Raw genomic sequence first — 27,537 nt, forward strand, 5'->3', positions numbered from 1 at the left:
AGGAAAGACCCTTTTGTCAATCGTGGGATCTTTAACGTGCACACCCCAATGTAGTGTACACGGAAGGGACCTCGGTTTTTCGTCTCATCCGAAAGACTAGCACTTGAAAATTGCTAACGCCCTGACCCAGGGTCAAACTCGCAACCTCTCGCTTCCGAGCGCAAGTGCGTTACCACTCGGCCACCCGGTCCTAATACATACAGGTAAACTGACAGGTACTTTTCCACAGTGGAACCCCCCTTTCAGACCCATTCATTTCAGACTTCCTCCTTTTTAAGATCTTGCTCCTTTAGATGTTCTGTGACGGGTGAAGTGGCGCGCAGTGGTAAGACGTCAGCCTCCTAATCGGGAGGTCGTGAGTTCGAATCCCGGTCGCTGCCGCCTGGTGGGTTAAGAGTGGAGATTTTTCCGATCTCCCAGGTCAACTTATGTGCAGACCTGCTTAGTGACTTAATCCCCTTCGTGTGTACACGCAAGCACAAGACCAAGTGCGCACGGAAAAGATCCTGTAAACCATGTCGGAGTTCGGTGGGTTATGGAAACACGAAAATACCCAGCATGCCTACTCAACGAAAGCGGAGTGAAGCTGACTATGCTCTCAGAGTATAGTGTGGGGAACCCAAATGGGCAAACGAGCTCACACGTCACCAGAATTTCTGGAACGCTGAAGAAGAAGAAGATGTTCTGTTCATAACCTGTAAATTACCCCCATTTTTAGACCCCTTCCATTTTAAGACTTGATTTTCTCACATTTTTTAAGGTCTTAAAAGGGGTTTCCCCTGTACTCCTAAAAAACCCTGACCCACAAAGTAATTTAATTATAACTGCTGTAATCGTTCCTTCCGTGTGCTATTATCTGTGGGTTTTTCTTTTTTTCTCCTGTGTTGTCTCATCCTCTGTGCGCCCTGAAAGAGACCTCCGGGTCGAAATTGCCGTACCTTGTCTTATCCAGCTGTGATCCCGCCTTCGTATTAATGTGAGGGCAGTACCTTTTTTAAACTTTCAATATTAACCGTACGTTTTGCATAAAACACCAATAATGAATTAAAAATACATCAGAAAATTATTTCCTCACCAAACACAATAACCCCCCATTTAAAGGCTGACAAAGTCCTATTTAATTAGTTTACTTACTTCCAGGGCTTTTCCCATCGTTGCGGGGATGTATAAATTAAGCTTCCTGCAAAGTTTTAGGTTTGAAGTCCTTACCAATTACAAGAAATAATCAATTCTTAATAAAGTTTATTGCTATCTTTAGAAACAGTTCTCCAGGGCTTGGGCTATTTTTAGACCGTCAACACAGACAGTACAGCTTCGTCAATCCCCGCGTGAAGGAAATCGCTCACCTTCCACGTGCAAAACGTAGTGATATTGACACGCCAGATTAGCGCGGTAGCGGATTGTGCTAAGCAGGAAAGCGCGCTTTTCTGTATTCTTGTTAACTTCGCAATTTCCGGAAAACATCCACTTTCACTTTGAGACTGTTTTGTTTACATTCGACACTATCAACACCACTTTGCAATACTGAAATAATTTTTGACTCACATGCGAAGCAAAAGTGAGTCTATGTACTCACCCGAGTCGTCCGTCCGTCCGGAAAACTTTAACGTTGGATATTTCTTGGACACTATTCAGTCTATCAGTACCAAATTTGGCAAGATGGTGTATGATGACAAGGCCCCAAAAAACATACATAGCATCTTGACCTTGCTTCAAGGTCAAGGTCGCAGGGGCCATAAATGTTGCCTAAAAAACAGCTATTTTTCACATTTTTCCCATTTTCTCTGAAGTTTTTGAGATTCAATACCTCACCTATATATGATATATAGGGCAAAGTAAGCCCCATCTTTTGATACCAGTTTGGTTTACCTTGCTTCAAGGTCAAGGTCACAGGAGCTCTTCAAAGTTGGATTGTATACATATTTTGAAGTGACCTTGACCCTGAACTATGGAAGATAACTGTTTCAAACTTAAAAATTATGTGGGGCACATGTTATGCTTTGATCATGAGACACATTTGGTCACATATGATCAAGGTCAAGGTCACTTTGACCCTTATGAAATGTGACCAAAATAAGGTAGTGAACCACTAAAAGTGACCATATCTCATGGTAGAAAGAGCCAATAAGCACCATTGTACTTCCTATGTCTTGAATTAACAGCTTTGTGTTGCATGACCTTGGATGACCTTGACCTTGGGTCAAGGTCACATGTATTTTGGTAGGAAAAATGTGTAAAGCAGTTCTTAGTGTATGATGTCATTGCTAGGTTTAGTTACCCTAAAGGTCGAGGTCAAGCATGTGAGTCGTATGGGCTTTGCCCTTCTTGTTTCTGTTTTTGAAAGCTACAGCCAATCGTTATTATATCCCCTTAGGTACAGTTTTATAACATTATTGGCACATGTAAACAATAGGAATTAATTAATGAACGCTACGAAAAGGGCAGCCTTTAACCTATGAACTTGCAACTGTGTTGACCTGTGTAATGTAACATAGACCACCACCATCTCTCTCTCTCTGTCTCTGTCTCTCTCTTACACCCCTTACCTGTTCGCAAACCTTTACCCAAATGTATGCTAAATGTATATACAATACAAGACAAGACATGGCAAGACAAGACAAGTTAGGAAAAGGTTGCCAGTAGGCCAATAGAGGGATGACAAGACAAGGCATGACAAGACAAGACAGGACAGGACAGGGACCCAAAAAAAAAAGAAAGAAAAAAAGAAAGATAACTAATTCGGTCAACAGATGTTAAAGAAATAAGCATTTGTTTGGGTTGAATGTTTGGGTGTCACCCTGTATATATTTGTATTTTTGCAGGACAGGGTCGAGTTGTGATGATGTCAGGGCGACTGAAGACACACCAACAAGTATTCTTCGGAAGTGTTTGGAACACAAATGAACATTATTTCATAATAAAAAGGCGGCTGACATTGATGTTCATATCGGTTCATGTTCATATTCTCAGCACAGACGTGTGCTTAGAAATCGGATGTTTAAAAACAAGAGACAACCCTGAATAAAGCCTTATGAAATATTGTTGGAGCTGGATCAAAAGTGTGTGTGTGTGTGTGTGTGATTGAAGGGCAACATTTATAAATGATGAGACAGAAAGCTAAAGCACATCCTTTTATCGTACGTTCCATATCGTCCTCCTACTTTAAATGCTTGCTAATACAGACGTTCTCCAAGAAAATGTCTATCCAGTAATGTTTTGTTTATCGCAATGAAAGCTTTTTTTTGAGAAGAATGAAGAGGAATCAAATTTTTTAAAAACAAAAAAACAAGACAATTGAATTGCTCAAAACGTAAAGAAACAGGATGATTTTGGTTCAGTAGTACTATTTGTAGACCCTTAAAGCAATACATCCACAAGGGATTCCAGTGTATCAGTGCAAATAGAAAATTTCTGATATAACTTGAAAATTAAAACAGACTGAATTGTGATAAAAAGAACCAAAATACCGAGTAGTTTTTTTTTTAGGTCTCCCTCTTCACTCAATCCCCAAACTCATATTCTGTACCGAAAAGAGCTCAAACACACACGTGGACAGACAGACACGCACACACACTTTGGTAAACATCATGTATGCTTCTCGACTCTGCTGATCCACAATTAGAAATATCGCTATCATCATTTATTTTTGGTCACCGTCTTTCCCTTTTCACAGGCAAGTTTTTGTGTGTAGCATTTCCCATAGAACCCCGATGGCTCCACGGTAGACACAATGATCAGTCCATACCAGTCATGTTATTTTCTCGAATCAATTTATAACCTTTAACCCAGGAGGGTAAATGACATGGAAGGCTTCGGGTAATCTTGAACTTTAATGTGTTAAATTCATAGCTCATAATTCAGAGGCATTCAAGCCTCCAAATTTGGAGAACCTGCACTTGTAATCATAACAAGTCTTTTAGATCCCTTTAAAGTCACGGAATGAACTGTAGATCTACGAATCATAGCGTACTCTGGTACGAATGCATTTTGTTTACATGCGTCAAAGAAGGAATTATCCGTGTCAGCGGACAGGGGAGGCAACTTTGTCGTGTAATTGAAGTCCCTTGGTTGACAACCTACGCCATTTTCGCCGATCAAACAACCAAATTAATTAATTATGCTTAGGTTTGGAGCTTAATCCGTCAATTAATTTCATGATAAATGTTCTTGGGCTTGATTACAGGTACTTGGATCTAAAATAAGTAAAGTATGCCACTCGATTCTGAGCTATGAATTTAACACACTAAAGTTCAAGATTACCAGGCTTCGTGCACCATGATCAAGTCGGAAGGAGAGACCCAAATCGACAACCAGCACGGAGTTACCACTCAATCGGTGATTTCGTCTTGGAGGCAGCCATTTTTGGAAGGGGAATAACTTACTTGCTTTTATTGTCGACTCGGAGTGAGCTCCCCTCGTTTGTCGGCGATCCAGGTTTCGTGTCTTAACTGGACGAACTAGTCCTTGAGTTTGCCGAACAAGTTCACCCAGTTAAGACACAAACCATGGTTCGCGAACCTTAGTTCGGCGAACCAATGGTTCGTCTGGTTAAGAACAGCCTTTAGGTACCAGATTCCGACCGTCTGGAACTCGCTTCCAAGTTCTATCCGTGACTCCAGCAGCCTTTCCTCCTTCAAAACACAACTCAAAACATACCTGTTTCGTAAAGCCTTTGCTTAGCCTGAATAGACTCTCCACAACTCTATTCTGTTTTGGAACTCTCTACCCTGTATGTGCTTTATGGTCTATTTGTCAATGGTATCTTTGTGTGTGCGCGTGCGTGCGTGTGTGTGTGTGTGTGTGCGTGTGTGTGTGCGTGTGTGTGTACTTTTAACATTGTACGCTAAGTTTTTGCTTAGTGTTTGGGTTCTTGGTGTTATGTCTCAGTTAAATGTATGCTTTGTACGCTTGTTGATTTGTGCTAGTTTATTTTAGAATGAATTTGTAAAGCGCCTGGTGCCAATTGATGGGACTCGCGCTATAGAAAGGTTATTTATTATTAGTATTATTATTAACTCTTCATCTACAGCTGATGCCTCTTTAATTTCATGTGCTGTCATTGCCCTCGGTACGGCCTTCTTTGCAGCGAAGTACACATATTGATTATTCTTCCGCAACGTTTCGACCACAAACACGTTCAGTGTCTTGGTTCACGAGTCGCGACAACGAGTCGGCAATGTTCTGTGAGCCCGGCTTGTATTCCACCGTGAATTGGTAGCTCTGCAACCGAAGCACCCATCGCTCGATACGCGCCGACGGTTTCGAACGTTTGGAATAGATGAACTGCAGTGGGCGGTGGTCGGTTTCAAGTGTGAACTCAATACCGTACACATACTGATGAAATCGCTCGCACGCCCATACAAGAGCTAATGCTTCTTTCTCAGTTTGTGAGTAACGTCGTTCGACATCCGACAAGCTACGGCTAGCATAGTAGATCACTCTTTTCTCACCATTCTGAACTTGTGTGAGAACTGCACCTAGTCCGACTGGACTTGCGTCTGCAACAATACGCGTCTCGGCTTTTGGATCGAAGTACGCGACGTTTTCAGCTTTCGACAAATCATCCTTCAAAGTTTGAAATGCCTTTTCTTGTTCTGTTTTCCACTGAAATGGTGCATTCTTTCTAATCAATTTTCTCAGTGGTTCGGCTTTGGTAGCCAAATGTTCTATGAAGCGAGCGTTGAAGTTCACTAACCCCAAGAAGCTTCTGACTTCCGACGCTAAAGTCGGCTGTTTTGCGTTTTTCACGGCTTCTACTTTTGCGGATGTTGGCCCTATCCCTTTCTCCGAGAGTAGGAACCCCATGAACTGAAGTTCGGACATCCGATAGACACATTTGTCTGGATTGAGTGTGAGGCCATTCTCTTGTAGTGTGCGTAGTACCTTGTCGAGTCTCCGGTCATGTTCCTCGACTGTTTCTGCATGTATGATGATGTCATCTGTCATGTTCCGTGCACCCGGACAATCGCGAATCACGTCTTGGATAGTATGTTGGTAGATTTCTGGCGCTGACGTCACTCCGAACATCAAACGCTTGTACCGAAATAATCCGATGTGTGTTGCGAATGTTGTGACGGGACGCGACTCTTCAGACAACTCGAGCTGATGAAACCCCCACTTCAAATCAAGCTTTGTGAAAACTTTGCTTCCGTTCATTTCGATCAGTGTTTCTTCGATAGTCGGTATAGGAAAACGTTCACGCTCAACCGCTTCATTGGCCTGTCTCATGTCTACGCATAGCCTAATGTCATCACTGTTGGGTTTAGGAACCACTACGATCGGGCTAGCAAACGAAGTCGGACCTTCTGCGCGCTCGATAATGTCGAGTTCCTCTAGCTCCGCGATTTTCTTTTCAACCTTTTCCCGGAGGCTGAATGGAATCCGGCGAGCTGCCTGAACAGCTGGTTTTACATTGTGGTTCACATGCAGTGTAATCTTTTGATTCTTCAGTTTACCCAACCCTTTGTACAACTCTGGGTACCTCTGTTCTGGTTTGTCTGACAGTGACACAGATCTGACAGTTTCAGGTTCTCTTGGCAATCCCACTCTCAAAACACCCAGTTTTTCTGATGTTTCTTTTCCCAAAAGAGGGACTTTGCCTTTCTCTTCAATGACAACAAATTCAGCTGTGTGAATTTCTGAAACCCCAGGAACAACAATTTCTGCCTGAAATGTTCCTGCTACTGTCAGAGGTGTGTCCTGCCCATAAGCATACAGCTTTCTTGGTTTGTCAACTTTCTTGCATGTAAACTTCATTTTCTTTTTCTTCAACTGTTCCCAGTTTTGCCTATCAACAATGTTGCAGCTTGCCCCAGAATCTATCATCATTGACATATTGACACCCCCCACAACAACATCAATTGTGGAATTGTAGAATTTGTCAACAACAAATGCATGCTCATCATCATCATCACTCTCACGCACATTGTTCAGATGCTTTGATTTTGATTTGCACACAGAAGCGAAATGGTTCATTTTTTTGCATTTTGTGCATTCTTTACCTTTTGCGGGACATGCCGCGTCTTTTGCAAAATGTCCTGTCTTTCCACACCGAAAACATTTCAGTCCGTGTTTGTCTGACTCTGTTTTAGTCTTTCTGTCAGTGCGGTCAAACGGTTTCCTGGGTCGTGGTCTCGAAACAGCACTAACAAGTTCAGTTTCTTTTTCACTTGGTCTGCCATCCATCTGCTTCACCTGTGAAACTGCCGCCTCATGAGCTTGTGCTTTTTCAAGTAACTGTCCCAATGTCAAAGCTCTCTTCGCCAGAAGTTTCGCTTGCAGTGTTCTGTCTGGACATCTGTCGATGACTTGATCTCTGATGCTCGCATCGCGTGCAGCACCGAAGTTGCAGTTCTCTGCTTTCTGCCTCAGACGTGTAACGAACTGCGCCGTCGTCTCACCTGCCTTCTGCGTCATCTGCCTGAACTGGTGGCGTTCAAAAGTCTCATTCTGCAGGGGCTTGAAGTATGTATCCAGGGCAGTAATTGCCTCATCGTAGCTTGCTCCCCCATCCAGTGTATCAAAAATGTTTTGAACTTCCACTCCAGCACAGTGGAGCAACAGTGGACGTTTCTGGTTATTCCCCACATCTCCTCTTGCAGCAATGTACAACTCGAAACTTTTCTTCCATCTCGTCCATCTCGAAGACACGCTAGATGGGTCACCAGTTGGATCGAATTTGTCAACACAGAAAATGTTCGCTGCCATCTTTCTGAATACGTCACAGTATACACACAGTTTTCAATGACGTCACGATTTCACTCGATCGACCGGCCAAGAAAATGACGAAAAACTTGTTTAAATCTAAGTTACTTCATAGATCCTCGTCGCCAGATTGTAGACTCGCTCCCAAGGGTACGACAGACATAACCTGCTCGAAGCACAACCATACTAATACACTCGAACTCGTAGTTCATTTTGACTGCCTGTTTATTCGTACTGTCTCACTCCGGTAGGTGGCATTGGCGAGTACACATGTAAGGGAGACAATTCCCCAATCACATCACTAACGTGTCGTCTGCTATGCTACAGTCATTGTTTAAGTTCTATTTAACGCCCTCACGGTTAAACCATTGTGGGCATGATAGCACCTGTGAAAACCGATCAGGCTTTTTATAGAGCAGACAGTGATAGACTTTGGCAGGACAGGTGTTTATCGTACGGCCACTTCAGGGGAAATTATCCAGGGTATTCAAAGATGGGTCGGAGCTGCGTTGTGTCCCCTCTTTCTTTCAAAAGCCAATTCATTAGTTTTATGGGTACTCTTCAACTTTAATGTAATGTGGTCTACTGCAGGATAGTGGGCAGACTTACTATTTTAAATAAAGCCTTGTCATTCCACGCCTTCATAATAATAATAATAATAATAATAATGATGGAAACTTATAGAGCGCCTACCTAGAAGCTCTAAGCGCTTTACAATGACATTGCTATACACATGTACAAAACCAAAATACAGCATTAAGACACAAAAAGAACAGGAGTACAAAGCAAATTCATCATTTAAATCCATGCAGTCACAACAAACACACGCGTGCGCACGCACATACGCGTGCGCATACACACACACACATGCTATCACCACACACATGCACAGATACACACAGACACACGTTCACACACACACACACACACACACACACACACACATGCACACGCACACACACACATACAGACAGACATACACACATACATACAAACACACACACATACACATGCACTCACACATTAATACTAATATACCTACACAATCTGCATACATGGCGTACACACAAAAAATCGCAGATATAATCACAAAATCAAGCTCGTGCTTATGCACATCTATTTATCTAACTAGATAAACCGATTTGTAGTTTGCACAAGGAAACGAGAACAAGTCGCGTAAGGCGAAAATACAACATTTAGTCAAGCTGTCGAACTCACAGAATGAAACTGAACGCAATGCAATTTTTCAGCAAGACCGTATACTCGTAGCATAGTCAGTCCACCGCTCATGCTCATGGCAAAGGCAGTGAAATCGACAAGAAGAGCGGTTTAGTAGTTGCGCTGCTGAGAAGGATAGCACGCTTTTTTGTACCTCTCTTCGTTTTAACTTTCCGAGCGTGTTTTTAATCCAAACATATCATATCTATATGTTTTTGGAATCAGGAACCGACAAGGAATAAGATAAAAGTGTTTTTAAATTGATTTCGAAATTTAATTTTGATCATAATTTTTATATTTTTAATTTTCAGAGGTTGTTTTTAATCCGAATATAACATATTTATATGTTTTTGGAATCAGAAAATTATGGAGGATAAGATAAACGTAAATTTGGATCGTGTTATTTTATTTTTTGTTTTTTTACAATTTTCCGATTTTTAATGACCAAAGTCATTAATTAATTTTTAAGCCACCACGCTGAAATGCAATACCGAAGTCCGGGCTTCGTCGAAGACTACTTGACCAACTTGATTTCAATCAATTTGGTTGAAAAATAAGAGCGTGACAGTGCCGCCTCAACTTTCACGAAAAGCCGGATATGACGTCATCAAAGACATTTATCAAAAAAATGAAAAAAAACGTCTGGGGATATCAATCCCAGGAACTCTCATGTAAAATTTCATAAAGATCGGTCCCGTAGTTTGGTCTGAATCGCTCTACACGCACACTCAGATTTGATTTAAAAGAAGAATAGGATGGACTATGTCTGACAGAATAAGGAAGGGAGTTCCATGTTTTAACAGCAGCATTTGAAAATGCGCGTTGTCCATGTACTTTTCTTTTTTTTGTTGGAATTCGGAACATTCGAGTGTCAGCGGCAGAGCGCAGCGATCTGGAAGGGACGTACAGGTTTACGAGTTCAGACAGATATGAAGGTGCAGAACCAGTGATGATTTTAAAACAGAGACACGAGCTTTTGTACTTAATTCTTTGATTGACCGGAAGCCAGTGCAGATATTTCAAAAGGGGAGTACAAGGTTGCTTCTTGGAGGATTTACAAATTAATCTTGCAGCTGAATGTTGAACCCTTTGCAGTGGTTGGATGATAGTCTGGGGGCTACCGATTACTACTGAATTACAAAAGTCTATTCTAGATAGCACACACGAAGAAATTAGTGTTTTGGTGGCCTCTTCAGTCAGACAAGAGCGGACTGAACTAATCCTTTTCAACTCAATGTATATGCGGCCTGGCAGGTTTTGGTGACATGCTGTTTCATAGTCAGATCGCGGTCAATAATGACTCCAAGATCGCGGACTTTATCTTCAAAATCAATGCTAACAGCACCGAGTGTTACTGCTTTTGGAAGAGAGTGAGTTTTTGTGGATTTTGAGAAACACATCGCCTCGGTCTTATCGTCATTCAGTTTGAGTTTATTTTCTGACAGCCATGTTTTAACAGTTGAAGTACAGATGTTTAGAGAGTGAAGGAGGTTAGGAATGTTTTCAGGTGATTCTGATTTGTATAGTTGTGTGTCGTCTGCGAACATTTCATGCTCGACGGAATGAGTCGAGATTACATTGGACAGAGGAGTTGTATAGAGAATAAAAAGGACAGGACCCAGCACAGAGCCTTGTGGGACGCCAAATTCAAGGAGAACTGTGGCTGACTGGTGGTCACCAACAAGAACAAACTGCTTTCTCTCAGTTAGATACGACCGAAACCACTGAAGTGCAGTATTGCGAATGCCAAAATCCTGCTCCAATCGACGGAGAAGAATGTCGTGATCGATGGTATCGAACGCAGCCGAAAGGTCCAAAAGTAGAAGAACCGAAACTTTATCTTCATCAAGGGAGACTAAGAGATCATTTACTACGCGTAGAATAGCGGTCTCTGTACTGTGTCCTGGACGGTAAGCAGACTGGTGAGGGCTCAGGAGATTGTTACAAGAGAGATGGGAAGCAAGTTGGTGGAGAACGATTTTTTCAAGAAGCTTAGAAAGGAAGGGAAGATTTGAGATAGGTCTATAGTTCTTCAGTTGGTTAGGATCTAGTGAGGCTTTCTTTAGAATGGGTTTTACAACTGCCTCTTTGAAACTAGAAGGAACAGTACCAGTGGTCAGTGATTCATTTACAATTAGTATGCAAGCCAGATAGGCCTACCGTGCATCCCCCCCAGGGGTTGGCAAGACTGGTCTAGAAATGATCCCTAGAGTATCCTGAACACGAAACAAAAACTTTAACAGCAAAAAGTTGGGATGCTTAGGAGTTACAGCCCTTGACGTAAGGGTACCCTCTTGTGCGCTTACTGCGGCCGTTCGAAGTTTACTGTGAATCAGCTGCTGTAAATGAACAAGAAATCATGTTCTTTTGATCCCAATTTTTTTAATTTAGTTGTCAGTGAACCTGGTAGAACCTTGAGTAATCTCTGTTATTGGTCAACAGTTTGGCATCAGTAGTGCCTGTGTCACGATACGAGATTACCCCCGAAATGAGTTTACCCTCCGAAGTTCCACTTTGTACAAAAGTAGCAGATATTCTGTATAATTTCGACTGTTAAACAGTATAAATCGGCTCTAAACGACATTGTGGTAGCTGTAAAGACATCGCAGTACAATAGTGCGTCTCCATTGATTAAAAATTAACAAAATATTACTGCCCAGGTCGGCCATTGCTTGCAACATGTGCCGCCATTTGAGAAGCACATCATTCTCATTGGAACATTCCATCTTATTTGTGCCTATCTGAAAATGATTGGTAAAAAGATGAATGGTTCTGGGCTGTCAGACATCATGTTGGAAGCTGAGCTCATCACATCTGGTTCTTTGAAAGGAGTTGAGTCTGGGAAGCAATATGACCGAGCACTGCACTGCCACAAGACGATGCAGGAATGCCTTGAACGCTTGATGCTAGCGAGCTACCTGAAAATGACAGGAGAAGACAGAGATTTTCCCCAGATGACCGAAGAAACCATGAACTTGCTTGCTGCAACAAGAGGAGCCTCCACGCACGACACTGTCGCACAGCTGCTGGATGACAAAGGCACGAGTGACTTCTTCAGAGACTATGAACAGTATAGAGAAGATGTCAGGCAAGGAAAACACGGGAAAACTCCCCAGTTCTGGATGTCCTATATGGACCACATCTGGCATGTACTGTCTCTCTTGTATGCTGTGAAAGCGAATGACTGAGTTGTATGCCCAGTGCTTATTGGCGATGCCTGATCTTTTCTTCAGCTTTGGGGGACAAAACTATGCAAGGTACCTCACCTTCTTTGGACTCTTCATCGCCAACATTGAGCTCTCACACCCAGGTTCCACCGAGCTGCTAAAGCAAGGGGCATTCAGCGTGGCAAGGTCTTTCATTCCTGGCAACAGATGTGCCGTTGACAAAACGATGGAGGAGACGTTTATGCGCAATGCGAAGAGCAAAGGAGGAGCAGCCGCAGCTGGTGCAGGTCTCACTGGAATTGCTTCAAACTATCCAGCCTACCAAAAGTGGGTGAGGACAACCCACCAAAGAACAAAGTACATGCAAGTGACTATGGACATGGCTGGAATGACAAAGGATAGTGAACTGAACTGGACACTCAACACCGTGACCTTCGTCCAACAGAAGTCACCAGGAGTGAAAAGAGTGTGGCACGAACACTTGCTGCAGTAGAAAGCTTCACCAACCCGTTTGAGGTTCATGACAAAGAGAAACTGATCATGCTGTCATCAGGTGCCACAGTACCTGCTGAAATCGAGAAGGATGTCCTACGTGCAGAAGCAGCAGGCAGAAGCGAGAAGGAGAAGTTCATCACTGAGAGACTAGAAACCGGAGAACATTTCTTCGAGCCAGTGAAACGTCTCAAGCTGAAAGTCATGGCAGACACGTCAAAAAGAGTCACACTCAAGTCAACTCAAAACAAATTGACTGAATATAAGCACCAAGGAAATGTGGCCTTCCAACTTCTCGTGAAGTCTCAGGAAGGCGATCTGAACATGGATCTGAAAGAGCTCATGACCTATCAGCTGACTCCAGTCCCTTACAGCCTTGGGACAGCAGACAGTTATTTGGCTAAGACTGACAAGAGCGCTGCTTTTCACTATCTGACGAAGACTGTGGAAGACGCTGCCCCCCCCCCCCCCCCCCCTGTTGATGAGACTCTAATGATCATCGATGGCAATGCAACATTTCACGCAATGCAACAAGTTCCTCCCAACTTTCGCCAGATCTGCCAGAAGCTCTACGACATGGTACCACCAGAAACTGACTTTGTATTCAGCACCGATGTACCAAGACTGTTCTGTGAAATCCATGGAGCGAAAGAGAAGAGGGTCTGGTGACAAGATCATCCTGAAAGGGGATAGCACAAAGCGACCAGCAGACTGGAAGGCATTTCTGGCTAATGAAGATAACAAAGTGCAGTTCATTAAACTGCTACTGGATGTCTGGAGCAAGGATTCCTTTGCTGAAAAGCACAAGGAGAGAAACGTCGTTCTCGTCTGTGAAGGGCAAGCATTCAAGCTCTCATCAGCTGATGGTAGAAAGACTGAAAAACAAGAACTTCATTCCTTGTCGTCTACCCAAGAAGAAACAGACTCGCGTGTTGACATCCTCTACTCCAAGTATGGACAAGATCAAGGGTACAAGTACATTCGTGTCAAGAGTCCTGACACAGATGTATTTTTCATCCTCCTGAACTTTGCCCCTCAGCTAGACGGTGTTACAATCCTGTTTGACACGGGCAAAGGCAACAAGAAGCGACTGATTGACATCAGTGACCTAGCCAGAGGACTTACACAGCCTTTCTGCACTGCACTGTTGTCTCTCCATGCTTTCACAGGCTGTGATTCAACCAGCGCCTTCAAGGGCAAAGGCAAAGTGAAGGCTGTGAAGGTTCTGCAGCAGAAGCCAGCATTTGTGAAGACGCTCGCTCAGCTTGGCAACACGTGGGACATGCAGGATGAAATAATTGATGACTTGGAGTCCTTCACATGCTGTATCTATGGCAGGTCACGATTCAGCAAGGTTAATGAGCTGAGGCATCACTTGCTGAAAGAGAAGTGTGGCGAAGAGGTGGTAAATGCCAGTCAGAATGTCGACTTGGCTACTTTGCCACCTTCTTGACGCAGTCTGAAGCAACATATTCGCCGCTGCAACTATCAAGTGGCCATCTGGAAGCGAGGTGACCAGCCTGTGCCAGACATTCCTAACCCCACAGAAGGTCATGGCTGGGTGATGAACAATGGCATTTTAGAGCCACTCTGGACAGAAGAGGAAGAAGAGCTGACCTTACCCCAGACTGTCATTGACGATCTCCTCAATGATGTCCCTGACTCAGATGCGGAAGAAGAGGAAGACGACACAGAGTGCTTCTTGCAGAATGGCCTGGATGACTCCAGCTCAGAAGACTCTGATTAAAATTAGAAACACTGAACAATACTTCGTGTGATTGCTTGTTCATTTACAGCAGCTGTTTCACAGTAAAATTTGAACGGCCGCAGTAAGTGCACGAGGGGGCACCCTTACATCAAGGGCTGTAACTCCTATGCATCCCAACTTTTTGCTGTTTAAGTTTTTGTTTCGTGTTCAGAACACTCTAAGGAACATATTTAGGCAAGTCCCGTCAACCCCTGGAGGGGTGCATGGTAGATTTCTTGTTCATTTACAGCAGTTGATTCACAGTAAACTTCGAACGGCCGCAGTAAGCGCACAAGAGGGTACCCTTACGTCAAGGGCTGTAACTCCTAAGCATCCCAACTTTTTGCTGTTAAAGTTTTTGTTTCGTGTTCAGGATACTCTAGGGATCATTTCTAGACCAGTCTTGCCAACCCCTGGGGGGGGGTGCACGGTAGGTATACTTGGCTTGTGGACTAAATGTTTGTAATGGTGGGCAGAAGGGTTTCGAGATTGTCGTGGAAAAGTTTTGATGGAATCGGGTCTAGCTCACACGACTTTTTTGCAGACTTTTGAAGAGTCTCTAGAACAAACTTTTCGGACACTGGTGTAAAGTTAAACAATGGAGAACCAGTGTACGTCTCAGCGGTGACGTTGCTGAGTGAGGGCTAGGGGAAACTCGAATGGACACGATCTTTTGAAGAAAGAAGTCCGAGAATGCAGTTGGAAGTTCAGTAGTCGGGATCGTTAATGGAAGGATGACCTTTTGTACTTTGCACAGAATCGTGTTCATGTTTCTGTAGAGTTCTTTACACGAGCTGCTAGCAGAGACGCGAGCAGAGTAGAAACTCTGTTTAAAAAGTTGCTGTGAAATAGTTACGCTCTGACCATCGATACTGTGAGAAAAGCGTGTATCACTTCCCGATCGGTCAGTGACGTTTGCTGCATGGGTATTATGCAAACTATGTTACTGTGACACTCCAAGGGTGTACCTAATGCGTGAAGAGAAAATACGAACAGAATGGAACTTGCATGGATTAGTGTTTGCCTGTTTATTCCCTTGCTGAGCCCCACTGCTAGGGATAGATGACGCATCTGGTGAACGAACGTGTGGGCGTGGGACTGGTACTGTTAGTGTTGAAATGAATGATCTAGACTTGCTTGTAAATACGCGTTGATGAAGGTAACAGACGTTTTGTGTGAGGAGAAACGGCCAAGGGGTACTTCACTTCAGAAGGCAACCTCAATCGCCATACGCACTCGTTGCTGACCTACAGTGCGTTATTCCTTTGCACGACTTCGCCTGCTGTTTTCAAAGAATTAAAAACACGATTTTGTGTTACATAATTATCAGGACGTTTGGACACGTTTGAAGTCAAAGAACGAACGAACGAACTTTGTTTTACAAGGATAAAGGTTGAAGGCACATTGCCTTATCTAACAACCAGTCCTTAAACAAATACTAAATATTCACATAATATTCACTAAAGAAGCATACAAATGGAAAGAAATAATAGAAGAAGACAAAAACAGCTAAATGCAACAAGAATATGAAATGGAATAAAAATAATGCGGAGATTTGGAGATGATGATAATGTGAACACTGACAATGTTTTAGATTTGATTATTCTTTTGGGCAAATATTATACTTATTAATGTGAACTTCACGGTTCAGTTCTGCTTTTGAGGGTCTTTTTGAAAATATTAAAGCAAAGAAATTGAATTTGGAGTTTTTTGTCTGACAGGTTACCTTATGCGAATATTTGTTTGCTTTAGTAAATATTAAATTGTGGTTGTGTGGTTTTTCTTTTTTCACAGTTGAAAATGTGGATTTTTCTAAGACTTTGGTTAAGAGTGCTATTCTAACTTGGTTTTTCTGTCCCCAGAACTAGCGTCTATTAGGGACATGACGTGGTCACTTGCTAAGAGTTAAGAGTGTATATATATGTATGTCTTATGAGTAGTAAGGAAGAGGTATGCCTCAGGCCTCATTTATTTGCGCAGCTGCGCAGCCGCGCAGCCGTATTTTGATAGAAGGTTATAGGTTAAGGTGCCTGTGTTTAAGTAGTGATAAGGAGATATTGCGCATAAACGGTTTATTGCGTTTTATATTTTGTCATGTGATTTCATGTGCCTGTACCTGTTGCTCGGTACTAATGACCACTCCAGCTGGGGTAAGCACCAATAAAAAGCAGTAATTCCCCCATTTTCTCCGCGCTTCGCGGAGCCCTCTCTCTTTAATAGCTATGTAGTTTGGTGCCCTGTCAGGGGAGGTGTCAGGATAAGGTAATAAAAATGGTATCTCTACTCTTTGCGGAGCCCCTTCGCCGATAAAACCACCAGAGGTGGCCAGCGGGTAGAGAAGTTTAATAGGAGGTGATTTGTCTACCCCGAGGGATGATTAGGGTTTAATGCTTAGATTAGTGCTAGACAAATGGTGTGGGGTGGGTGTGGAAGTTAGCTCGACTGATGAGAGGGATGGGAGCTGATGTACACATATAACAAAAGTTTTAACAAGTAGACTCAGATTGTTGTTTTTTATGTGGGTGTTATAAACATCGGAGGTACATTTTACACCGAACACGAGTTGTTCTACAGTCAGTCATACATAATGTTAGGTTAGAGACTGATCACGTCTGAGCATTGCACCACAGAGATGCAAGACCTAAACATGTTAGAACTTGTTGATTGGTCAGCACTAAAAATAGAAACGGTTGTTCTACGTACAAGGTTTTGATAGGTACACCAGATAAGATAGGTATTATTTTGTTTTTGATATTTATTTTCTTCGTTGTTGCGGTGTTTAATTTTTTTTAATTTTGTTGTTGATAGACTATGTAAGAGGTAGGGTTATATGTGTGGTGGGAATAAAATGTAAGTGCAAACACACACACACACACCACACACACCTCCGATCACACACACCTCCGATCACACACACACACACACACACACACACACACACACACACACACACACACACACAAACACATGCGCGTGCGTTTACACAAGTACTTCCAAACAAGAAGGTAAAAAAGTCAGACGTAAAGAGTAACAAAACAATACATAAAACTACTCACGGTAGCATTCAAGAGTTATACAGACACATAGTTATTAACTTTTCCAATATGATCATTTTATTATAAAAGTGACAGCAGTCTTTTGAATATTAAAAAAAAAATTAACATTTTGCACACACATACATTAAACAAAACAAAAAAAGCCAAATCATGATTGTCAATTTAAAGGAACGAGGTGGTCCCCGGATTAGTTGTCAACTTCATAACCACTTCTTGGTGTCACAGGAAGAGGATTTACGGTTGTGGCAGGACAGTAAGCCGGACATGTGGAATACAGAGGTCGCTGCAGCTGCTGAGGGTATGCCTCGCTTTGTGTCGAAGCCGTGGCTGTGGTTGATGGTGTTGAACAGTAGTAGTCTGACGGCGGACACTCTGTGTGATTTTTCGGATGTTTTTCCTCCTCCTGCTTCTCCTCTGTGGGTGACAGAGAAGATACCTGTTGGTGGAAGTCTTCTTTGAGTTTTTTCTGCACTCTAAGCAGTTTCTGAAACTTTTTCAAGTCCAGGGTGACTCCTCTTTGGGTGGGGACAACACGCCCACCTTTGGTGCGGGTGGGAACAGCATAGTGGCGAATATGGATTTTTACAGCCCCTCTCCACGTTTTTACTGAGGCAAAAAGGCTTCCACCTAGCGGGTAGCGTGTAGCCGGCTGTGGTGGCTGCTTCATGGTCCCTGAAGGCATGATCGACTCCGCAAAAATCCTCTGTAGTGGTCTTTTTACATCCGTCCTGTCTTATATACACACTCGTGGTTCATGTACATCTTGATTATTCTGGTTTCAACGGGTCCACACTGGGTTAGCCTAAGGTCACGTGGGATGCTATGTCGTTTTTCACTCTGTTGCATCACTCACAGAGCAGTTGTTCAGTCACATGAGTGATAACCCTTTTTCGAAACGCTGTCGTTTCTGTCCACTTCCACACAACAACTCGCAAACACCACCAGGAGACCCCGTCTGGATGTGTCTTGGGTAATGCTACATTCCAACGACTAAGAATTTTGTCTCGATTTAGGTGTTCCCAGATTTTATCTGCGACGGTTCTAATGGCGTCAACAGTCCAACGTGTTGAATAGTCTTTTTTTTCTCTCTTTTTTTCTTCAAGGCGTTTGCAAACATCTCGTTTTAACTCACTAACAAACATCAAGAACAAACTGTTTCGCAGGTGATCTTTAACTTTGAGAATACCAGCCTCCAATTCTTCCAACATCTGCTCTAAAGAGGGACTGGCCGTCTCCATCATGACTTTTTTTTTGTTTTGTGTACCTCTCTTTTCTTCCTAGCACTCTTCTAACCCTCTCTCTACTTTGGTGGGTACGAGATGAAAGTGGTGGTGATGATTCCGCCCCTTCTTCTTATATAGACACATACACACACACAAGACACACCCAATAAAAGGAATAAAACAGTTTACAGACCTAAACAAAAGACGATGCACGCGACCTCAGTTTCTTCTTAGCTGTTGGACCAAAAACCATACTCTTCGATCATTACCCCAAAGTCTGTTGGGAGAAAACACACGAAGCGTTCGAAATAAACTGGCTCCGCGGCTTTTCATCAAAACATAGTACAATACATATGTTCTGCGCGTTCTTAGAATCCGGTTTCATTCTAGAATGGACCGGGTCCAGGTTGGAATTCTAACCCTGCGCAAGTACAGGGGTGCCATTCTAGAATGAAACCCTTGTTGCTGGTCCATTCTAGAATCGGCCCTGCGCAAGGTTGGAATTTGGGTCCAAGTTGGAATAGTCATTTCAGTTAGACTATCACACAGCCAAAGCCACAAATGTGGATTTTCTGTTTGTTTTTGTTTTTTGTGTGTTTGGTTGGGATTTTTTTCCGGGTTTTTTACACTTTACTCAAAGACATCGTGAATTGGGATTGTGATGTTCTGAAAGTGATTACGATTTTGAGAGACACTCAGCACTGATCGCTACGAACGGAAATTTCCGGACTGACAGTGTTTTGACGATCTCGCTTGTAACTGGATTTTCTGTTTGTTTTTGTTTTTTGTGTGTTTGGTTGGGTTTTTTTTCGGGTTTTTTACACTTTACTCAAAGACATCGTGAATTGGGATTGTGATGTGATGTTCTGAAAGTGATTACGATTTTGAGAGACACTCAGCACTGATCGCTACGAACGGAAATTTCCGGACTGACTTAATCTTATTCATATACATGAAGAGTTTGAAACGTGGGCATATCACAGTTTGGAAGGTAGGGATTCTGATAGATTAAATAAAAACTGTCAAACTTTTAGGCATGGAATTCCCCTTTGAGAGTATTTGTTGTGGTAGTACTACTACTATGAATTGCTTTCAATGTTTTTCCCATAATATTATAAAACCAGACAAAAGTTGTTGTTGATTTCTGTTTTTGTTAATGTCAACTTTTTTTTAAACCTGTGACAACAGCTCTATAACTCACTCTGTCCTTCTGTTGGTCTGTCTGTCGGTTAGTCGGTCTGACCGTCTGTCTGTCTGTCTGTCTGTCTGTGAAAAAAATTGTCAAAAAACAACTGCCCTGCAAACAATACCGCCCTGGTAGTCCCCCTTGCTATGGTCTGCCTTTGTTTATTGCGTACTCAGGAGTGTCAACTTTCTTGACATGACATGACATCGCAAGATCGCCAAAGGATTTTTTTCAGGGGTAGACAAATCAGCCCCATCTTATCAAAGGGAAGGTGCAGGTGGAGATAATTCAAGGGAAGACAACTCTGTCTTACCTACAAACATTACGGCCCCCTTTATTCAAGGGTTTCATTCTAGAATGGCACCCCTGTACTTGCGCAGGGTTAGAATTCCAACCTGGACCCGGTCCATTCTAGAATGAAACCGGATTCTAAGTTCGCGCAGAACACATACAAACCACAGGCTGAACTCGTCAAGTCTTGCAAAAGACGTGGGTTGTACACGTGGGCTGAACTGTGTTTCAGCATAAAGTTTTCAATGGCGGGGTGCACGGGTGGTAAACCAAAACTATCAAAATATTCCGCTTGTCCCAGTCCATCAAACCAGACACACACCCAGTGTTCTCCCGGTCCTGTACTGCGATCTGTATTGATGACAAAAGCGCTTGGGCGTCGCGTATTCACCTGTCGTGGGAGTCTGTCTCTGGGAAACACACCTCGAAACACACGTCGGGTATGAATGTCTCTCCCCAACACTCGGCTAATGTCTTTGCTGTTCATAGTGCAAAATCAGTCAGGACCTGGCGAGAGCGATCAATCTCGATCATGCTGTCCATTTCACCATACACAATCACCATCACAGGTGCTGGAAGGGCTTGGTTGAACTTCAGCTCCAGACGCAGGGCACCGCTTTTCACCAGTTCAAACTGATCTCCATCCAGAAGACTGGGACTCAGGTCAAAACTGTAGATAGCATACCCCAACTCAAAATCACGCAACTCCATGTAAGACCCCGCATCTTTGTTGGCGACACCCGTAGACGTCATGAGACTGAAGAATGACCTCACATACTGGTGTTGTTCAAAGTTCGGTGTCAGGGGTTTGCCGGGGATCTGTTTTCCGTCTAGGTACAGGCTGAGAAAGGACAATCCTTGTGTCTTGAAGTGGTAGGGATTACGTGAGGCTTGACCGTTGAAAGCAGCGCTGTCCACCAAGCCAATCACCAGGCGGTTGGGTGTCTGACTCAGAAACAAGTTGTCCTGCACAGCACTGTGGTTGCCTGTGGGAATGGAGAAAGTCTTCACAACGACCCTTTTCAAAGGATACTTGGCCGTACCTTTTTCCAGCGCTTTGGCGTGAGCGAGGCTCACAGCAGGGTTCAACTTGACTTTGCGAACAAACAGGGAGGCATGTGTGATGACACTGCGGAAACCCTGAAAGGGGTCAGGAGACATCAGGTGGAAGATGTTCTTGGAAGGAATGAGTCTGATCTTCACGTCCACACCGTTCATCATGTAGCGTTCCTGGTGCATGATGTCAGCATGAAGTCGCCCCATCATGTCTGCCTCTCTGCTCCGCATGGTTTGCTCACGCCGTACCTTCAAACCCCAGTTGGCATCCCCTGCTGTATCATCCAGGTGGTTGGAGCTATCTCGGTAATACATGGCACTGGTGAGGTGACTTTTCTTGGCTTCTCGTCCATAGTTGAGGGTGGCTTCAATGTAGGCACGGTAGGGGTAGGTGTTCTCTGAATTGGTCACCAAGGTATCATTGAGACTGATATCCACCTGGGAAAACAGGCTGTGCAACCAGTAGTTGACAGGAGCCACAGGGGAGTCAGCCTCCAAGTTTGTTCCGTCTGCTTTGGTGATTTTAGCTCGCACATGGAGATACGTGTTGCTTAGATCCAGGTACTCGGATGTAGCACCACTGATGGTAAACTCAATAGGGGCTCCTGGGGCCAGAGTAGCCAGAGGATGATACTCTACAAACATTCCCTCCTGCACAGCTGTCTGTGTTGGGGGTACAGAAAACAAATCCAATCCAGTATGTACACTTTCACATGACTGAGGGTGGGCAAGGGCCATGATGCTTATCCAAAAATATCGGCTGCTGTCGCCCTCCTTCTCTTCTTCTTCTGTCTCCCAGTCTGACCTTGGCGGTGTGGTGTAGATGATTTTATACGTTTCCTTGCAGGTTCTCCAGGCGGCGCGGCTGTTGTGCCTGTCACTCGACCCACGGCTTGGTGAAACAATCGCTTCCCTGCATTGCTAGCTCTCTGCTGTAGTGACGACTTAACACTACGCCCAGACAACACATCCTGAGCCACCTGCATACCTGTCCTAGCCCCCTCTTTCAGCAGAGCTTTTCCACCACTTCTCAAAAGAGGCACAAGGGCTCGACCAATACCCCCTAAGAGATTGCCAATACCATGACCTCTGTAGTTTCTTCCTCCTACAAACACGGGGAGACCGTGGCCGACCTGGCTGCAGTAATAATCTTCATAGAGTTTTCCACTGCCCTGAAAAGGGGTTAGACGAACCATCTTCTACAAATGGTCGGTGCGTCTACGACGAAAATGAAGCGTCACGACCGTCTTCCCTTGCTCAAATGCGATAGGTTTTCCCGTGTCCGTTGTTAAAAGCATTTCCACCGTGTTGAACTGACATCGAGTCAGTGGCATGTAATGGGGTTTTTCAAACATATGATGAACGACTTCTTCAGTCTTCTTTTTAATCGGCACCGTCCGCAACAATGGGACTAATGTGTCTCCGACCACTCTTTCGCGCACCAAATCGCAGTACACGTATATTGCGTGAAAATCTTGATGTAAGTCCATCATAGCCTTACCGTCAAAGTGACCAGGGCCTATGATGCTTTGTTGGGTGACATCTGTTTTCAAAATTCTCATCAACTCGGGGCTCATCCACAGCGAGATATTTTTGAGTAATTTAACACGTACTCTTTTTGCTGCTTTGGTGTAATAAAACCTTACATAGTGCGTAAGACTTACATCAACCAAGAGCTGGTTTAGTGAGTCTATAAAAAAAGCAGGTGAATCATACAACCCCTCTGGTAAAACTAGAGTATCACAAGAAATAACAACACCTAATGGGACACAAATTCGAAACTGACACGTGGCTTTTTCCACATTTACATACGAGTTGTTAAACTGAATCTCAGCCAACCCACACTCGTAGTCGGTGCCCAGGTCAATTGTTTGAGGTAGTTTTGTGTAGTAGTGACTCGCGTTGTTGTCAGGGTAGTGCTGCAAGGAGCTGTTGCTGGGGAGTGTCAGGTAGAACATGATGAGTGAAGACGTTGTTACTGTACCAAGGGTGGATCAATGGAAGGATTAGGAAGCACGTAGCCGAGACAACTTCCCAGTAGGGCCACCCACAAGTTATCCGGTCCGCGACCGGTTGTCAGATTGAACAGAGACACTCCAATCACCACATAAATAAGGAGCATCTGACAAAGGAAGACAATCTCGCTCCGAGGGACACGATGTCCAAATACACGCCACAGCTTGGATGTTCTTGGTCGCTTAACAACACTGTCTGGTTCATCCAGAGGCGTATTAATCTTCTGAGTTTTCTCCATCAGAACCACTGAAGCTAGTCCGTGTAGGGGGTCAGTGCCGTCTGTGGAATCCAAGAATTGAATGACGGGTCATAGCCAAACCATTTGACTAAATACTCTTTCTGTTTGCCTTTTCCAGGGCGTTGTTCCAAAACAGCTTCAATGCGGTATATTTCTTTCTCCCCCACTTTCTGCAGTTCCTGTTCATAAAAAGTCCCCAACAGTTCTTCTCCGTGATCATCTTTCAGCACATAGGTCACGGGTGTGGTTGTCTTGACTTGACTGATGGTAAAGAGTTCCTCTGTCCAAGAAGGCATATAACCTTTTTTAAAGACTCTTCTCGTCTTGCTGATTCGCACACGGTCTCCTATATTCAGTTTAGGTGGTTTGGAGAGAGTTGGACCACCATACAACCGTTGCCACACTTCCTCCTGATTAGCGATGGTTACGTCAGCAGGAGCTTTCTTAATACTGTGGTGGTAGGAATGATTGTAACCACGCACCAGCTTAGCCAAGACTTCCACATACCTCACTGAACTTGTTCTGGTGAAATACCTCCACAGTTTGTCTTTCAAGGTACGGTTGAAGCGCTCCGCCATTGAGGCTTTAATGTCATCATTTTCTGTCACAAAAAAGTGTACCTTTGTTTTGTCCAAAAAATCCTGGAACACCTTGTTTTTAAATTCGCTACCCTTATCTGTTTGTAGTCTCAGGGGTTGACGACCTCGGACAAAAATGCTTTTGAAGGCTGTCACCAGAGAGACCCCTGTTTTGTCCTTCAAAGGCACCACCCACGCGTGTTTGCTCAGCACATCAATACATGTGAGTAGGTAGGTAAACCCGTCATTGTCTTTTCTCAGCGCTCTAACATCAATCAAATCTGCTTGCCACTGATGATCTATGCCACCCACGATGATACGACGACGAGTAAACTTTCGCCGCACAGGTTTGTGTAGTGTATAGGTGTCTTGAAATGTCAACCACTTTTCAACTTGTTTTTGTTCTTGTCTGGTGGTTCTTCTCAAAGCTTCCACTCCACCCAAACTTCCAGGGAGTTGACTTCCATAATATCGACGTCGCAGCTTCTCAGCGACTTTTTTCTTTTTCACTGGCATTCTGCTCAAGAATAAGATAGCCACGTCTTCTTCTTGGGCGCTGGAGAAGGAAATGATACTCTTTCTGCAGAAGGAGATGCTGAGGAAGGACTCACAATTCTTCTTCTTCTTCTTTTTGTCCTGGTGGATGGTCTTCCTCTATCACCCCCCTCGCTGTGCATCCACTCCCATCGCCCTGTGTGACCAATGAGTTCACGAGGGATATTAACCGCTTTTAAACCTCTTGCAAACACTTCCCACCCTTGAGGATCAGGTGCATTTTTACGGTAACGAAGAGCATCATTCACCAGATCAGCCATGTTGGTTCCTGCTACTGTCTGTCCCTGGTACACGAGCTGTCCTTGTTCATTCCACTTGATGTCAGAACTGTCCTTGGTTATATCCAAAAGCAACTGAGCCTTCTTCTTCAAGGTTTTTGGGACACTCTCCAACACTCGTTTTTCTACCCTAGATAGGTCCTGAGGTTTCTCGACCTCATTTAGTTCTGTCAAAGGTTGTTTTGAGGGTTGTGCTATCTCCACTCTTCCAAGAGGTTTGTTTTTATATTCTTCAACACGCTTAAGAAACCGCCACAAGACTTGTTGGTAGGAGTCTGCTTTTTCATGTTTGTCCACATCCTTCTTGTCTAAAATACCCCGCATCACTTGATCCATGTCCTTCAAACTTTGTGAGGTGGCATCAGGTACTGGAGGTCCACCTGCAGAGTCCCGCAAAGAAGCCAACACACGTGGCTCAATCAAAATCATCTTTTTGGTATGGTCCATCGTATCAGAGACCCAGGTTCCCGAGCAAACCAGATACAATGCCTAGCACAGGATTCAAAAGAGCCTGAAGAAAACCGCCTTTCTGTAGGATTTGCTTTCGATGTTTGACAGATGTTGTTTTTTTGGCTAAGACCCGTAGGTTCTGTTTGTGTCGAGACAACCGTTTCTTCTGTGCGGGCGTCAGCTGCACATGGCCTTTTAAGATGTTCAGGGAGCACTCGCACAACGCATGGATCAAATCTGGAGAAGCTCCTTTCAATACGGCCTTAATCACGGCAGGCTTAGCCCCACACAACAATCGCAACATGGGTACATTTCTCTTCAGGCGTGCAGACATGGTTATTTTTGAAGGTACACTACAGGGTGCTCTGGTGGGAAAAGTTTTGTCCTCAGACGAAGATGATCGGGTGTCTCTTGTCGCAAGTCAAACAGCAAATAACCGTGAGGCATAGAAGTCGCATTTTTAAATGCCTCTTGGACATACTTTAGCTTCCCAGGGTACATCTGCTTGGCCAGATGGTTGATCTGTGAAGCATCCCGTGGGTTTTTAAACACCACCAGGTAGTGACTGTTCAAACTGATCGTCCTCTGCTCTTTGTTTTTTCCGAACAGGTTCTGTACAATATACATTACACTCAGATTCCGATGATGACTTTCTTTGGTGAATAGTTGTGTGACCTTGTCGTTTGTCTCACTCATCAAATCATCAATGATGACCAGTCGCCTTTTGACCCCTGTCCACTGTTCCACGTCGGGTAAACCCTCCACAAACGTCACATGTCTCATCTCATTGTAACCAGACTGCCACGCCCCATAACACCAAATCAATTCCTCTGGAGGGGGTGTCATCATATCTTGTAAGTAATTCAAATATTGTTTGACAAAATGAGTCTTCCCACTCCCTGTGGGACCGGCAATCACACAGGTAAAAGGATGTTTCCACCTTGGATCCATTTTCACATACTAAACTAAGATCCTATCCTTATCTTTATTTATTAATTTAAAAAAACCAAACATCTACTTTAAATTTTATATTCAAAACTAACTCACACACACACACACACACACACACACACACACACACACACATACACACACACACACACACACACATACACATTCACACTTTCTCTGCGCTTCGCGGAGCCCTCTCTCTTTAATAGCTATGTAGTTTGGTGCCCTGTCAGGGGGGGGGTGTCAGAGTAAGGCAATTAAAATGATAACCCTGCGCTTCGCGGAGCCCTCTCTCCGGTAAACCTCCAGAGGGGGTCATTGGGTGCTTACGCTTGAGTATTGCACCACAGGGATGCAAGACCTAAACATGTTAGAACTTGTTGATTGGTCAGCACTAAAAATAGAAACGCGTAGTTAGAATACGGCGGTGATGCGGCAAAGAGGGGTATAAATAAACTTCTTCTGGGGCTAACTCTTGAGTGTCTCTTCGACTTTACAAGTGGGTGGTGGTGAACAAAAACAACTATGGCGACCAACAGCAGCAGCAGCAGTGACGCTAACACAACGCCACAACCGGCCTCAACAGATTTGGTAAGTTGATTTTGTTTTTGTAAAGATAAAAAAAATAAAGTAGCGTGTTACTTTTTTTCTCAGACATAGCTTTTTAGAAAAATAAATGTTTTTATGTAAGATTTTTTTTGATATTGTTTTTTTGTAGCTCAGACATAGTTCTTTTTTTTATTACAGCGTAACCAATGCCCGCACTGTGGACAGGTTTTTACACAGACCAAAAACCTTAACGCTCATGTTAACGAAGCCCATAACAAAGCCAGACCTTTTCTCTGTGCTATGTGCGGCAAGTCGTTTAGCAGAAAACACGGCCTTGCTCGTCATGAAAACTCAAACAAAAACTGTCAAGATGCCGCGAGTCGAACACCTCCACCACCAGTGCCGACAGGCGGACAGAAAAGAAAAAGTTCGCCTTCACAGGATGCCCCTCCCCCCAAAAAGGGATTAAACAAACGAAGTCTAGAAAAAGAAAAAATCAAAAAGTTACCTTTTGAAGAAAGACAAATGTACGAAAAGCATTGGAATTCTGTTAAAACTCATAAGCGGCCTGGTAAACTTCAGTCAACCTATACCATTCTCTGGAACCCTTGTTCTGATTTCCCTGATTGGGACGAGTCGCTTCTTGATCTGTTCCATGAACAAAACAAGCGCTTCAAAATCAATTTTTCTCACTCTTTTCTTCTCAAAAACAAAGAGTCGGGTGACTTGTCTTTCTTTCACGCCTCAGTCAATAACCACTCTGTCTTACAACGACCGCGCCT

The 27,537-nt window shown here is 43.8% G+C and overlaps 2 protein-coding genes and 1 pseudogene across 2 annotated transcripts in view; 1 reads left to right on the forward strand and 2 right to left on the reverse strand.

Annotated features, from left to right (window-relative positions):
• LOC138973593 (uncharacterized) overlaps nt 1-27,537 on the reverse strand; it is a 409,985-nt gene that overhangs the window by 359,996 nt on the left and 22,452 nt on the right. The gene's annotated exons all lie outside the window — the stretch shown is intronic.
• On the forward strand, nt 11,565-14,328 carry LOC138974363 (uncharacterized; annotated as a pseudogene).
• LOC138974661 (uncharacterized protein F54H12.2-like) lies at nt 20,568-21,878 on the reverse strand. Its single transcript, XM_070347383.1, has one exon. The coding sequence runs from the start codon at nt 21,876-21,878 to the stop codon at nt 20,568-20,570; it is 1,311 nt and encodes a 436-aa protein (XP_070203484.1).

The sequence above is a fragment of the Littorina saxatilis genome, linkage group LG8 (genome assembly GCF_037325665.1).
Source record: "Littorina saxatilis isolate snail1 linkage group LG8, US_GU_Lsax_2.0, whole genome shotgun sequence".
Classification (NCBI taxonomy): Eukaryota; Metazoa; Mollusca; class Gastropoda; order Littorinimorpha; family Littorinidae; genus Littorina; species Littorina saxatilis.

Bases quoted from the DNA above. Each gene is read 5' to 3' on its own strand.
- LOC138974661 (XM_070347383.1), bottom strand. From the start codon at position 21,878: ATGGCCCTTGCCCACCCTCAGTCATGTGAAAGTGTACATACTGGATTG.